Genomic DNA, 16283 nt, shown 5'->3' on the forward strand with positions numbered 1-16283 from the left:
ACAATAGCCCATATAGGCCGGGGGAGGGTTAGGATGGTTTTCAACAGGGAAAGGGGGTTACCTTTTCTCGCCTGTTGGTACCCCACTCCCAATCCCCAAGGACCCTCCACCCAGGTTATCCGCCCTCACTTCTCCACCCCCCAGGGACTGGATCCAAGAGATATGGCCTTTCTCTGGCCACCAGAGAAGAGGATCCAGGGGGTGTAGGAGTGAGGATACCCTTAGGTTCCTCACAAGAAGAACTAAGTTTCATGATTCTGAGTAGACCCAGTCAGTACTTTAACACTAAAGCAACTGTGACAGCACAAGACTGGCAATGACAGACAATCACATGCAAGTGAGGGTCCACAGCAGGACAGATTTTTCAAGTGACCAATAAGACCAATGTCCATTTTCTGTTAATTTGCCTCTGTGCCTGAAACACAGTAACACCACTATAAAGTGGCCTCAAGGCCATAGCATGCACGCGGTTTATTGAGAGTCGGGTGTCAGAGCTGGCAGAAATTAACACAGTACTTTTGTTTCACTCGCAGAATTGTGTGTGAAAAGATTTTCCAATGTTCTTGTGTCCTCCCCCATATTTTTTTTATTTGCATTTTTAAATGGACTTAACATTGTAAGGCAAATCCAGTAGGTATCATGGGTGTCTTTTCCTATGCACGATGATACAATGTCTGATTGAAGCAGCAACACTATTTTATGTATTTTTGAACTAGTTGAAAACTCATGGATAAGAATGACATGATTTCAGCTCTAATACATTCATGGAGATACAGGGTCATGATTTGTCGCCTCATTCTATTTAATGACACAAACTATATCTTTTTAACATGACCAATTGTCATGCAGCACATGCCTTTTGAAAGTACCTCTGAACAAAACTCTAATGCCATCCAATAGCTCAACTTTGTTCAAGGGACAATTTCTATCGGATTTGGGTTTAGGGACTCGGGCAGAATCCTAACCCAGAAAAGGCTCTAGATATTCATCAATCCACAGCTCAGGAATGTGTTGGATCGGAATCAATTATTATTCAAGGTTTTCAGGTGTCCTGGACATGAAAAATGTTCTCATATAGGACCACTGTCCTACAGACCATGTACTCTGTGGTACGATGTGGTGTTGAGTACTTTTGAGGAGGGTTACACGTGATCATTTATCAGCAGGGTGCTGCAATCAATGGAAAAACTGCATGCAAGAAAATCACCACACCAAGGACACCCAGTGCTCAGAAAACAGACACCAACCCATCACGCATGACATGGGACCTGGCGATACGAGAATAAACTAGATTGAAGGTTGGCATAGCTCCCATGGTTAATTGCATGACATTTTAGGCCACGTGATTCATTCATGGCTTGCTATGGGCGTTCTCGCTAGAGGGGTTCCTAGTCCTTTTTATGGATTTTCAGAAACTTGGGGTTTCACCCTAAGTTACCCATGGTAATTCAGACATAGACCTCTTGCTCACTCTTTTTAGAGAGGCACAACATCACCTCACTGATGAGGCCCGACTAGGTAGAAACACGTCTTGGGTTGCTATTGGTACTCTTGTTCAGAGGAGAATTGCCTAGCATTTCGGTTCTGGACTGTCCAAGTGGGTGGGACCAGACTGATATGCAAATGAGTATTTATCCTGTATGAAAAGTACAGTGAGCTAAAACGTGGTTGTAGACCCGAGTGGGCACCTTCCCACAGAACAGGTTATTTGTCCGTGTTCGTTCTCGGTAGAGGGGCTCCCCGACCTCTTTATGTGTTTATTGAGCTGCCCACTGTGGAGCGACAATACAGTCATTAAAAAGTAAACAGTCATGCATCCCTTTGTTTAAGATGTAAACTACTTTGTACAACTGATCATACTTTATTTTAAAACTTTAGGCTGTTAAATGCCTTTTAAAACCTTAACAGTACACATTTTTTTTTTAAATACTGAAAAAGCCTACAGTTTTGGCCTTTGTGTAGGCCTGGGCTCTGCATTTTACAGGCACTGTTATAATGGTACTACCTGGTCATAAGATGGCAACAGTTGGCATATTGTGTTACATTAAGGCACGCATATACAAGAGCCAAAACTGTTGGCTCTTGGATAGGCTTTTGAGCATGAATTCAATGCAAGGACACTCATACGTCTTATAAATCAAGTGGCTGTAGACATTTTTATTTCACCTTCAGCTGGTTTATAGCAGTAATGAAACCACTGCCTTTCAGAAGACCGTTCAGAAAACACAGAGCATGCTCAAAGAGATTCCACAGGTGCGGTTTGGAAGGGAAAGAAAGTGGGTGGGGACCACCATAGAGATTAGCATGGCCATGGACAGTCAACTGAGTGGAAAATAAAATAAATATAAACACACAGGCTGCGTATCCCTTCCTTCCTTACAAGTTTCTTCTTTCCTTCTCATCCCATGACCATTTTGGCTTCCATAAACACTCAGAGCACCATTTCACAGCTAAAACTAAAGAAAAACCTCTACATTACTGATTACATGTACATGTGCATAAAAATCTATATAACATGAATGCTCATCTTGGCACATCACTCTGTTCTCTGCACCATCTTGGGGGTGGCAGTGAGTGCCTAATTTACAGGACAGTGGATAATGCTACCTGCTTGGTACTGCTGAAAACCTACACATGGTCGGTGCAGTTTGCATCTAGCGTGACACCGTGGAGAGAGCCTAGAGGTGCAGTTAGTTGTCTTTAAGCCTGTTGGCACGAGGTATTGATATTTTATTCGTATTGCGCTCATACACAAGTGTTTCAGAGCACGACAAGGCAAGTGAGGGGAACAAGGGAGAAACAAAAACAACAAACTTACTAGGCCCAGTGACATTGAGAACGTGCAAGTGCATGAGAGAGGAAGAAGGGGAAAGTGCATGGGAGGGGGAATGAGGAAAGTGCTGAGCAAGGTAAAAATAAATACATAAAATAAATTAAAAAAAGCAAAACATAGTGGCAGTGCAGCCAGCAGGTGGCAAGTGCTAGGTATAAGGCAACAGACAGGATGTGCCAGGTAAGTGCAGAAAAGCAGGGGGAGGGGGAACTGTAGGGTTACAGATCCAGACTCTGGTGCTGGGCGGCAGTGCAGATGGATGGCAGGTAGAACAGGTACCTGGGCCCGAAAATCTGAGGGTGACCAGGTGTACGATGCTGAGACAGAACAGATCAGCAGGGGAGAGGAGGAGAGAAGGCAGAAGCAAAGAGGAAGGTCTTGAGGTGCTTCCGGAACAGGAGGTGGTTCTTCTCAAGTTTAAGAGTGACAGGGAAGCTGTTTCGGAGGGAGGCAAAGAATAAATGTGTTTGAGGCTGCTCTTTGAGACAAAGGGCTTCAGATTAAGGGAAAGAGTGCATCACGTGTAAGCTGATATTAAAACATTTCCATGTATAGTACAGTATAAAACATATTGGCTAAACTAAAATACCAAAGATGGGGGCTTGATTTTGATTTGAGTTATAAGAGCAAGCAAAGTCTGGATGCTGATTAACGGAACAGAGGAGTTTTCTGAAGTTGACAAAAAGCAAACAGGGATTCACAGTGTAGGAGATGTAAAGGAAGGTAATTCCAGAGACGATGGCAGAGAACAGAAAAAACTCCTGTACTCTTATGGTTTCAAATCTGGTCTGAAGGACCATCAATAAACAACCATTGGTAGTCTGCAAGGGTCTGATCAGTTGGTAAGGCTGAATTTTAGAAATCCCCTGGAGGTGCTGGTATGGGGGCAGAGTCTACAATGATTCCTTATGGGAATTCAGGACGAATATAGACATCCTTAGCACTTAAGGGGTTAAGATCAGGCGGAGTACTCTGAATTGCATTTGCAGGCAAAAAGGTAACTGGTGCAGTTGCTGATGGAAACAGATGATAGATGAAGATTTAAAGATTTATAACATAAGTCCCACAGCTGCATTTTGAACGGCTTTGAGAGCTTTCCTGGGTGGTAATGGCTAGCAGACCAAGCTAAAGGTCAACCGAAGGGCAGGACTTGAATAAGGGCTAAGCCACGTTTCTCCCTGGCAAAGCCCTCCATTGAGGGTATTAGCAACCCAGATAAAGGCAAAAACATTTTTGTTGCTGAGTTGTGGGGTGATAAGTTTGCTTTGAATGTAGGATATTTCTCTCAGTAGATATGCATGCATGGTCTACTGCTGCAGAAGCAACACAACCCTTGCGGCTGAAATGTATTTTATGATAGCCACAAGAGGTAAATAATGTTTACTTCTAAGATGCAAACCATTTGTCATGGATTAAATCACTGGGGCATCTGTGTGCTTTTTCTGTGTCGGAGTTATGTATATGTTGTTTCTGTGCTTCATAACAACATCATCTGTGGAACTGGCGGACTCAAAGAAGAGGCACTGATTCAAGACAATTTTCTTCGTCCAATTTCAGTACTGATAAATTACCATGCTCTTTACCTCAGCCCAATGCAGCGGATTGCCACTGCTATAGCCCATGCTCCACTTTTCAGCTGTTTTTCATTATTTCCAGATCTATCTTCTTTCTTGGTTCTCTTAGCTCCCAATACAGAAATTAGACACATGTTAAATGTTCTACATTTCTGAAAGGCATTCTCCTCTCTTCTGTGCAGTTATTTTTTTATTTGGGTGTTTTATAAAGACACCAGCATGCCACCAAGGAGACAAAATTGAAGGTTTGGAGGGCAAGGCAACCGAAAACACTCATAGGGCTTTGGAGAACAGGTGGAAGTTTCAGAGGTTTAAAAAGCACAGAAAGGGTGCAATGTACACTCGAATGATGTTCTATAAGCAAGCTCCTAGCACCTGGGGAGGGAGACTCAAAATGGGAGGTATACAAATGAGAAATGTTGAGAAGATAAAGCAAGACGACATACTGCAAATTGCAACCAGAAGAACAAGTTACTTTCTTACCTGGTAACGTTCTTTCGATGGGATGGTCCGACAACGTATTCCAGATCTATGACATGTAATCACCACAGCTATGCTGCTTCGGAAACTTTTTTCCTGGCGTCTGCGTCCTGCGTCGATGATGTCGATGCGCCGTCGTCGAGGGCCTCCTCCGACGTCCGACGTCATCCGATGTGATAAGTAGGACGCACGACGCCCATAGCCTCAGTTGTAGTTTTTTCCCCCAGAACGTGTGACATTAGTCAACTGCCAGTCAGACACAAAGCCTTGCGGAACGTAAGCTGCAATCGCAAAAGAAATTCTGCAGCGGGGAAGGCAGGGCGGGAGCGATATGGAATACGTCGTCGGACCATCCCATCGAAAGAACGTTACCAGGTAAGAAAGTAACTTGTTCTTGGAGGGGATTGGGTCCTCCGACGTATTCCATATCTATGACAGACTCCCAAAGCAGTACCAGAGCAAGGAGGAGGGAAAGAATTTAGAATCAAAATTTAGAATAGCCACAGGGACGTCATTTCACCAAAATGCCAGGGGTAGCGGAAGTGACATCACCCGACCCTTGGCCCTCTGATGACATCACAGGAAGTGATGTCATTAGACCCCGTCCCAAAGTGATATAGCGGGTAGCGATGGAACATGACATTTCACCCGTTGATAAAACAGGAAGTGGCATCACATAGCATTGTACACTATGAAAAATATAGTTATGATATCACTATATGATGTACATTCATACAAGAATGGATCGCCATATGTATCATTAAGTTCAGTGTTTATTGGCCCGTATTACCAAATGACTGTGTATGCAAGCAGACGTCCATGACCAAATGATAAGCGTAAGTGCTATATAATAACACATCATTAAGCGCTTTATATAGAAAAAATATACACCCAATATCACCCAAGCTGTGTTGGTACTCATTTATCGACCTCAGAAGGATGAACGGCTTAGGCTTAGTGAGGCGTTTAAGAACAGACTAAATCAGTGACTCACCCCCTGAAGTGTGCCTGAAATAAACATTTAATGAGGCCAGCAATTACTGTATAGAATTCCAGAAAGACACATTATTTGGTATTCCTATTCTTTCTTATTTAGGGTCAGTGCTGAAAGTGTTAGAAGAAAAATAAGAACAAGTGCCTCAAGTCTTTTTTTTTTTTAAGGGGCCTGAACAAGAAAGCCAGCCACCCCAGAAGTAAAGAGCCACAGCCCAGGAGCTTGCATAACTTAAAAAAAAAAAAAAAAAAAAAAAGTTTTTTTTTTTTTTTAGTAGAGGTCGCAAGGGACACCACAGAGGTCGCAAGGGACACCACAGAGGTCGCAGTTGCGACCCCTGGCGACCCCCAAATGACGTCCCTGAATAGCCAATCAAATAGCAGAGCAAAGGACCGCCTTGCCAAAGGCCAGATCCTGCCCTCGGATGGAATCGAGGGAATAGTGACTTACAAATGTATGTACTGAAGCCCAGGTGGCTGCATCACAGATGTTGCGAATAGGAACGCCCCTCTGCAGGGCAGTAGATGCAGCCACACCCCTGGTAGAATGGGCCCGCAAGTCAGCCGGTGGGTCCCTACCCGCCAAGCGGTAACACTCCGAGATGGCTAAAATAATCCAGCGAGACAGTCTGTTTCGTCACAGCTTGCCCCAAACGCTTTCCAGCGTAACCAATAAAGAGAGTTGATCGTCCACTCTGACCCGGGACATGCGTGAAACATAAAAGCTTAAAGCTCTCCTAGGATCAAGCCTATGGAGCCTCTCCTCTTCCTTACCAGGATGCGGAGGAGGATAGAATGCCGGAAGAACAACCTTCTGTGCCAAATGAAATTCCATCACTACCTTCGGAAGAAAAGAAGGACGAACTCCAAGGACAACCCTGTCCATGTGAAATACAGTGAAGGGTGGCTTAACTGAAAGTGCCTGTAACTCACTCACTCTGCGAGCGGAAGTAACCGCAACTAAAAACACAGTTTTCAGAGTTAACAGCCTCAAAGGGCAAGAATGTAAAGGCTCAAACGGAGCACCCATAAGAAACTTAAGAACAAGGTTTAAATCCCAACCGGGCACCAGGAAAGGTGACGGAGGGAACACATTAGTGAGCCCTTTCAGAAACAGTGAAATTAAAGGGATTTTAAAGTAAGAACATTCTTCAGACGAGCGCTTAAAGATGGACAGCGCCGCCAGGTAACCTTTAATGGTACCCACATGCAAGCCCCTGTGGGCCAAAGAAAGTAAAAAGGACAGAACCATGGGGATATAACATGCAAAAGGATCCACATTCCGAACCCTGCACCAGTGCAAAACTTACGCCAACGGCAACGGTACAGAGACTTTGTTGCTGGCCTTCGGGCCGAAAGCAACACCTCCATCACGTCTTCAGGGAGGTCCCAATCCTTATACCTCAACCTTTCAGAAGCCAAGCGTGAAGGTTGAGGGATCTGACCTCTGGATGGAGAACCTGACCCCCCCCCCTCCCGTGAGAGCAGATCGTCTCAGTAGGGAAGACGACGTGGAGGGCAGATGGACAAGTCGAGAAGGTCCGGGTACCACGTCCTCCGAGCCCACGCTGGAGCAATGAGGATCATCCGGGAACCGAACTTCCGTAACCTCCGCAGCACTTGCGGGATGACGGGGACTGGAGGAAACGCGTACAGCAGCGGGAATGACCACTCCACCACGAACGCGTCTCCTAAGGCTCCTTTTGGAGGAAATTCCCGCGAGCAAAACCTTTCGCACTTTCGGTTGACACTGGAGGCGAAGAGATCCACTTGAGGGGTCCCCCAAAGGGCGAAGATCTCCAGGAGAATCTCCTGAGCCAACTCCCACTTGTGAGAGATCGGGCTCTGCCTGCTCAGAGCGTCCGCCGTCACGTTTTCGTCTCCGGCCAGATGAACTGCTGAGATCGAAACTTCCTGCTGGATGGCCCAGAACTCGAGCTGCATCGCCTCCCTGCACAGAGGAAGTGACCCTGCCCCCCCTTTTTGTTGAGGTAGTGCATGGCCACTGTGTTGTCCGTCAGGATCAGGACATTCTTTCCTCGCACAGTCGGCAGAAAAGCCTTCAGGGCTAGCCTGACGGCCCTCAGCTCCAACAGATTGATATGGAGTCTGGACTCCGACGGAGACCAATGACCGCTGACTGTCAGCCCGTTGGCATGAGCTCCCCATCCCGTGAGGGATGCATCCGTCACGATCGTCACCTCCGGCCAGGGAAGCCAAAATGGAGCCCCCTTCATCAAGTTGCCTTCGACGGCCCACCACAGAAGGTCCCGGGCGACCGAGGGCGGCACCTGAACCGAGTCCGAAATCCTGCCGTAGGACTGCGACCATTGCGTCTTGAGTGCCCACTGCAAAGATCTCATCCGCGAGCCAGAAGAATGCAGGATGCCATGAGGCCGAGCAACCTCAAGAACTCGAACGCTGGGAGCGTCTGGGCACGCTGAAACTTGTGCACCATCTGCTGAATGTGAAGAGCCCTCACCTGGGGAGGAAAACACTGCCCCAGGGAAGTGTCGAGCACTGCTCCGATGTACTGGAGCCGCTGTGTTGGCGTCAAATGGGACTTCTTTAAATTGAGGGAGAAGCCCAGCCTGTGAAGGGAGTGGCAGGTGACGGACAGATGATCCAGGACTTGCTCGGGAGAGCTCCCCCTGATCAACCAATCGTCCAGGTAGGGGTAGACGTGAATCCCCCCTTGCCTGAGATGCGCTGCCACCACCACCATGAGCTTGGTGAAAACCCTCGGGGCGGAGGTCAATCCGAACGGCAGGACCCGAAACTGAAAGTGCGGGTCGCCAACCGCGAACCTCAGGTACTTCTTGTGCTTGGGATGGATCGGCACATGGAAGTAAGGATCCTTGAGGTTGAGAGACACCAACCAGTCCTGAAGCTGAAGGGCCTGGAGGACTTGAGAGAGAGTAACCATCTTGAACTTGTCCTTCCTGAGGAGTTTGTTCAAACCGCGCAAGTCCATGATGGGTCTCAATCCCCCGTCTTTCTTCGAAATAAAAAAATAAGGGGAATACCATCCCTTGTTCCTCTCCGCTACAGGCACCAGTTCTATGGCGCCTTTCTCCAGCAGGGCTTGAATTTCCTGCGCAAGGAGCGGATCCGGACTCTGCAAAGAGAGGTTCCCCGGTGGATTGTCGCGAGGCCTGTGCCGAAAAGGAAGACAGTAGCCGTGGGTTATGATCTCCAGAACCCACACATCTGAAGTAATGGCTTGCCACTCTACAAGATGCTGCGCCAGCCTTCCCCCAACCGGCGAACCATGGGACTTGGCCTCATGACTGAGTGGGAGCGGCTGCGGCGTTACCTGAGGGCAAAGAGGCAACTGCCCGAGTGGCCTTGGCACCACGGGTACCCTGTCGTCCACCTCTGGTACCCCTGCGTAGGCCCCTTTGACTGCCAGCTCCTCTCGCTTTACTGAAGGACGAGTAATAGCGAAAGGAACCACCCCTCCACTGCTGTCCCCTAGGACGAAAAGGCGGAGGTTGGTGAACTGCAGCGCCCAACGACTTCGCTGCAGCTTTTGAGGTCTGCAACCTCTCAAGGCTCTCGTCAGCCTTGCTGCCAAAAAGGTGTTCACCGTCAAAGGGCATGTTGAGGAGCCGGGACTGCACATCAGGAGCAAACCCCGACTTCCGCAACCACGCAAACCTGCGTATCACGGTGCTCGCTGCCATGGACCTACTGACGCATTCAGCTAAGTCCAAACCCGACTGAACGGCCTCACACAAGGCATCCTTACCATCCTGGACCATAGCAAGGAAACCATCCCGTTTGTCCCCTTCGGGAATATATTCAGCCGCTAACGCAACACAGTTCCACAGAGTGTGCGTGAAACGAGACAAGGCACAAATGGAGTTGGCCGCCTGAAGCGCCATACCACCAGAAGAAAACACTTTCTTCGCCCAGCCATCAAAACGTTTGTCGTCCCTATCAGGAGTGATGGTAGGGTACGACGCCTGCTTTGCCGGGGCCGTGGCCGCCTGCACCACCAAACTCTCCGGAGTGGGGTGCCTGGTCAAGTAGCAGGGGTCGCTACTGGCTGGACGGTATTTTCGCAACAAGGATCTGCCCACCGCCGGGAGACTCTCCGGAGCAGTCCAAGCCGCCGCCACCCTTCTCTGTAAAGCCATATGGAACGGCAGTACCGGGTCAGTTGGGGGACCAACATCAAGGATGTCCGTCAGATCATCCTGCACAAACTCTCCTGGGGGAGCAGACCATCCCAAGTACTCAGAAACCCTAGCCATAAGGCGCCGGTACGAGGAATCGGCCTGAGAGCCAGGCTCAGGCCTACAAAACTCCACCTCCGGAGAGAGGTGTCCAGTCCACTGGCATCATGCAGTGACTGCCTCAAATCGTCAAACTGACTATGGCCCGAGACAATTTCATCTGGAACCTGACTAGGAACCAGGCCATCAGAATCCTCATCCGCCTCTGAAATATACTCCAGGTGGCGAAAAGAAGGCACCCGAGAGTGCTTGCTCTTAACCAGAGCCTTCCTAGGGGGTTCTCCCGTGCCACGGGGTACCTCCGACACGAAAGGCGTCAATGGCGTCGAGCGAATCGGCGCCGGCGTCGAGAGAACCGGCATCGGCGCCGAGAGGATCGGCGTCGACGTCGAGGAAATCGGCGTCGACGTCAGATGCAGCGCCTCCAGCGTCGACACAGCCCTCGAAGCCGGAGCCCCGAGCGTGTCCCTCGAAGACCTCACAGGTGCACACAGTCTCGAACGCGTCGAGGACCGGGACCTGGAACGGGTGCGTCGAGAACGAGTCTCCTTGTCTGAACGGGACCTCTCCCGTGACTCGTGCCGACCACTCTTGCGAGCGGTGTCTCTCAACCTCTCACGGCCGACCCCACTCGGGGGCGCAGACGGCTTAGTACCCTGCGACTCAAGAATCGCCAGCATTTTCTTCCTGAAGGAAGCCCATTCCTCCGGCGTCGCACGGCTGGTGGGGTAAGCGACGTGCCGGGTAGAGTCCTCCGAAGAGGACCTGGAAGACGACCGGTGTCGGCGCTTCCGAGAATGCCTCGAAGAGGCTGAGGAGTGGCGAGACCGACTCCTAGAAGGAGACCCACGAGACTTCAGACGATGACGCGGAGAGTCACCCCTCGAATCATCCGTCGAAAGCCCCGCAGATTTCGACTTCCGGGGCTTGGACACCCGACCTACCGACAACTTCTTCTTACGTTCGCGTAAGGCTTTGGACGTGAGCGACTGGCAGTCGATACAGTCATCCATGTCGTGGGCCTCCCTGAGGCACCAGAGGCAGGCATTGTGCGAGTCCGTCACCGACATCTTGGACCCACACTCCCCGCACTTCTTGAAGCCCGGACGCGGGGTCGAAGACGAAGTAGAATACATCTTCACATGAAGGATTTTCACAAAACGAACAGGTTCGAAGAACCGAGAAGAACAGAACTCCAAAGAGTCGAGGCGTTTAACCGAGAAACACGAAGCAACACGTTCGCGGAAAAAACGTAACTGAGGCTACGGGCGTCGTGCATCCTACTTATCACATCGGAGGAGGTCCTCGACGACGGCGCATCGACGTCATCGACGCAGGACGCAGACGCCAGGAAAAAAGTTTCCAAAGCAGAACAGCTGTGGTGATTACATGTCATAGATATGGAATACGTCGGAGGACCCAATCCCCTCGAATCATAATTACCAGTTCATTTGAAAGTAAGCAGGTAAATGGGTGGTTGGACTTGTGGGCCAGGCTGAATAGTTTTTTGGGGAATATTTCTCTGATGGGAAGTAAGAGGTGTGACTTGAGACCACGCTGAATGTGCTTTTGGCTAAGCCAATTGAATATGGGGCTGTCTCAATTTTTGGGTGTACGGGGGTTTCTATATGTGGAGATGCTAGTCATGTCAGCTTAAAAACGATTGGAGCAGTCCAACAAGCAAAGACAGGGAAACTGACAATGGCTATTTTTGGGAAATGACACGTGGAAGCGAACAATGATGTTTATCAATGCTTGTATCTTGATGAGAGCAGAGAACGTGACTGTTGAGTTTGTGAAGAGATGAGGCTGTCAAATAGGACATCAAGGTTTTTCACTTTGGTTACCAGAAAGGAGACGTTTTTAACAAATTGAGTGATGCCAACATATGCAAAACGTTGGGGCCAAAGGTGTGGAAATCTTGAAGAATAGAGTCTCTGATTTGGACCCAGTGAGGCAAAGTACACTGCGGTCACACGGGGAAGATGTCTGAAGGGCGGTTTGTCTTTGCTGCCTTTGTCTTGCGACCCTGGCATTCACGTAAATCTTAAATAGAAATAGGGAAATCAAAATGTTTAAATACTCATGGTTGATTTTACAGTGGTCTCGATACTCTACTGTGAATATTTGATTTGGATTTCACTTACACTGTAAAGACAAATGAGATAGATTCCAGGTGTCTGGTTTACAGCCTCAAGCTTCAAAATTAGCAATCATCCCAGAGACCCAGGCTCCCTCTTACAGGTGAGGATCTCAGCCGTTCCACTGCAGGTAGCCCAAGAACCTTCTTGTGTTTCTTGTGTTTCTCTTAATAGGAATGAGGGGAGAGTGCAGGTTCAGTCAACACGCCTTCTAATGCTTCCTCAGATAATTTGTATGTGATGTGATGATGTAATTAAGCAGCATGCAATTGCTAGCCTCTCAGTGACCCAAGACATTCGCCACTAGATGCAAGTAGGCAGTATTTCTTTTAAATATGTTTTTCTGATCTGCCTACCCAAGGGGCTTTAGGAATGCCAAATCTGTCTCCAGGCATGACAAGTGCAGCGACGAGCAGTGTTGTGCAGAACATAGCTAATGGGATGAAGTCTGTGGACAAGGCTATTTAGAACAAAGCTGGGGTGTACCGAGCGTGGCAGCAGGAGTGTATGGTGTGTAGGAGGGAGCACATGGTGAATCAAATGAAAAAAGAAGCAGACAGGGCAACTGAATCATGCAAATCAAAGAACTGAAAATAGGCAATGAATATCAGCACACAATGTTTGTGTTGGTAATACAAGGAACCCTGCATGTTTTCACATTTCTTCACTGCTGTGTTTGCGAGCATGAATTGGACGTCGCTACCAACGTGTCTTCATACTAAAACAAGATTTATGGACAAAACTACCAACGTCGGAAGATGCTTCACATTGACAATGCAAAACATTCATGTTTAGCATGAATGATGTACATTCTGGTGAAAACCGTTTTAAACTTCATGAAAAACTGATTGCATCTTACATCAGAGCTTTGAACCCTTCTCACTTCTGTTTCAAAGTCTTCAAGAGGTTCCTTGTCTTCATCTGTATCACTGTTGACACCACAGAAAAATGTAAGAGGGAGCTTAAGACTTTCAGCTTTCGCCTTCTCTTCAGGCGTTGGGCGTTTTTCCCACACCAAAACACATTCTTGCGATTCAGTGCTAGCAGGGTCTGAAAAAGAATTAAGGAATTCAAGTAAATCCAGCACAGCAAAGCAAATAAATCCAATATTTCACTCCAAATCGTAACAAAACTATGCTGCCTATTGAAAAAAACAACTTGTATTGAAAGACCTCCATTATCTTTTGATAATGTATATAGTTACCGATCAAACATCTACCACCTCTGTGCAAATTTGCAGTACTGTTTCACAAAACCACAAAACACAGTCAGTAGATCATAAGGCCACAGGACGCACGACTCACTCCTAGATGCCCTCCCCACTTACATAAGCTGCTGCATCCCAACCTTCGTTACATTAGGACGCGCTTCACAAGAAGCAGAGCAACTGCCACAGCTGACTAAGGGAAGGTAATACAATAATATGAAGAGTATGCATTTCCCACTAACAAACAAATGTATCATACCCTTAACATCCCAGCTTACTTTAATGACCAACTTCTGGAAACAGCCTAACAAGTAACAATAGCTAAAACGACAACATTGGCATTGATTACTGCAGACATCAAGCAAACAAGTTATAGCAAGGAGGACTGCCGATCCGAATTGAACATTTGATACCTAGCTTGCAATGAGAGAGCAAAGGTCACTGCAAGATTATCATGTGAACAGCCTAAAGATTCTATAATTAATTAATCTTTCATAGCACGCTTAATATCAGGGACCAGACTCTAAGCGCGGACCAGGATTCGAACTGGTGTTCTCTATGATGTCTTGCTGCCAGGAATATTGCATAGCCCCTGAGTTATCCTATTGGCCCATATAGTGGGAGGGCAATAGAGGAATTACTACGGAAAGAAGATTGGGTCTGATTTACACACATACTACAGTGAAATTACACTCTTCTGTAGGACAAAAAAAAGTTCACTGGTGGTAGAGGAGTCCAATCAACGCAGGATAATTTTTAGTTTTGGCCACAGATGGTGTTTAAACCTTCCCTAGTGTGACACAAATGTGATGCTTTGTAGTTTGTAGACATGGAAGGATGGCATTTACAGATGGATACACATCCACGGTGCTCTGGTATGCCCCCCACTTCTCATCATACTTATGTCAGCTCTGTTGCTGAGGACCATTCCTCTGGTCCGAAGTGAATTAATTGGCCAAATATTAAAGTTAGCTTATTTATCACACACAGTATTAAATGTCATTGTCACTCTATATTTAATTAGTATTTTGTTGCCCCCAAAACCAATCTTCATTGTTGCTGTGTTCCACTTTTCATCTTACCAGCACCACCCTTATGAGACAGTTTCAGCCTTCTCCTGTACCTCAAGAAATGTGCCCAGATGCACATGGGCCTGGCGCGCTATATAAATAAAGAAATACAATACCAAATTATGTCCTGTTATGGGGACACCCCTCACCCCTGCACATGCTGGTTATACAAGACTTGCTCTCCCCTTCTGTCCTTTCCGCCTATGATGCGCTCTTTCTGTGAACGATCATGCGGATAAAAGGTCCATCGAAAGCTTCCTCTTCACCCCACTCCCTTTCTTTTATGTCCCTCTTTCCTATTTGCGGGGAACAGCCTAGCACCACCAGTCCTCGGTTCTCCTCTCCTCTTTTTTATTGAAAAAAAAGGATCCCTTTTCCCTGCGCAACTTTTTCCCTGCATGCGGGGGATATCCGCTCGCAAACCCCGTACTCCCCATCCCCCTCCCCACCTAAATCATGTCATGGAGAAGAACTTGCTATTCTTACATACTCGCTGCCGGTGCCATGGCGTGAACAAAACAGTTTACCTACTACACAATCCAACGCTCCTCCGGCCCAGAACCCGGTCCTCTTTTGACAAGCAGGCCTTCGCTTAAGTCAAAGCCTCACTGCCTAACGGTGAAACATTGAAATGGTGTCCCTTTCAAAGTGTTCCACGAAAAATATGATCCACAAATTATATTGACCATTAATGATGTAAAGACTGATCGTACTTTTCTCGAATAAAATATGAGAGCAGAAAGGCCTTCAGCAGCATTAGTTGCATGACACGGAAGAGGCTTTACTGGGTTGGAGGTGAGAGCAGCAATATTGTGCTCCGCATCTCCCCTGGTTTCATGGGAGCAGAGAGGAGGTGCCGTGTTGCTTCGCTCTCCTTCACCCACGCATACCATGTCAAAAGCCTAAACTGAAATGCAACAGCATCTCCATTTCTTTGAATGAAATTAATTAATCTCAAGATGGATTTGCACGATTCTCATTAGTATTGGTTTAGGAATTTACTACCTCAAAACACCTTTTTATCAATGGCTTTGATACAAATATTTTGCATTATTACTAAAACTTAATGATTTTTAATGTTTATATTTCTGCAAATGTATAATGTATGTTTTTATAATGTTTTGGATAAATATTAAAATATGAAGCGATAATTGAATACCTGACTGAACCTCTCGTCTTTTTGACCTCCAACCTGTGATATGAGTACTTAAATAATTTTAGTGCTTATCCATGTGACTCCCTTCTTATAGACCTCCTGACATTAAGCCGCTCTGCCCAGCTATAAACTTAGTACACCATACTTCTAAGATAACCCTTTATGCAGCTCCAGTTTTTCATCAAATCATCACCACTTCCCGGCTTATGACCAACGCTGGCAAATCAACCCCACAGGTCCATGTTTCTAAAAAAAAATCAAAAAGTTATTACATCCCTTACAGGAATATCTTCCACAGGTAGTGGACCGCTGTGTGCCAGAACATAACATGCGGAAGATTAGGCCCTCCCCACACACCGGAAACGACATTCTTAGGCATTAGGCACTGTAGTGCCACTGGCTCATATAGGAAAAGCTTTAGGTGAGTGAAGTGATGGTCCCCTAAATCACGGATAAAGGAATGACACCGCGGTCATAGTAGTGAGACTTAGGCAACAAAGCTTATCTGCCAAATTTGACTAAGAGGGTCGTAAGGTAAGTTTACACATTGCATTAAATATTTCCTCTTGGTGTTTTGAAGGTGAAGTA

General features: G+C 47.1%; 1 protein-coding gene across 2 annotated transcripts in view; it reads right to left on the bottom strand.

The window, feature by feature from the left end:
* LOC138526301 (E3 SUMO-protein ligase RanBP2-like) overlaps positions 1-16283 on the bottom strand; it is a 1824256-nt gene that overhangs the window by 259159 nt on the left and 1548814 nt on the right. For both annotated transcript variants that reach the window (XM_069636876.1, XM_069636877.1), the window contains one exon: positions 13122-13312. In XM_069636876.1, the coding sequence (XP_069492977.1) occupies positions 13122-13312 (191 nt within the window). The remainder of the gene's footprint in view (positions 1-13121; positions 13313-16283) is intronic.

The sequence above is a fragment of the Ambystoma mexicanum genome, chromosome 7p (assembly GCF_040938575.1).
Source record: "Ambystoma mexicanum isolate Mex_15411 chromosome 7p, UKY_AmexF1_1, whole genome shotgun sequence".
Taxonomy (NCBI): domain Eukaryota; kingdom Metazoa; phylum Chordata; class Amphibia; order Caudata; family Ambystomatidae; genus Ambystoma; species Ambystoma mexicanum.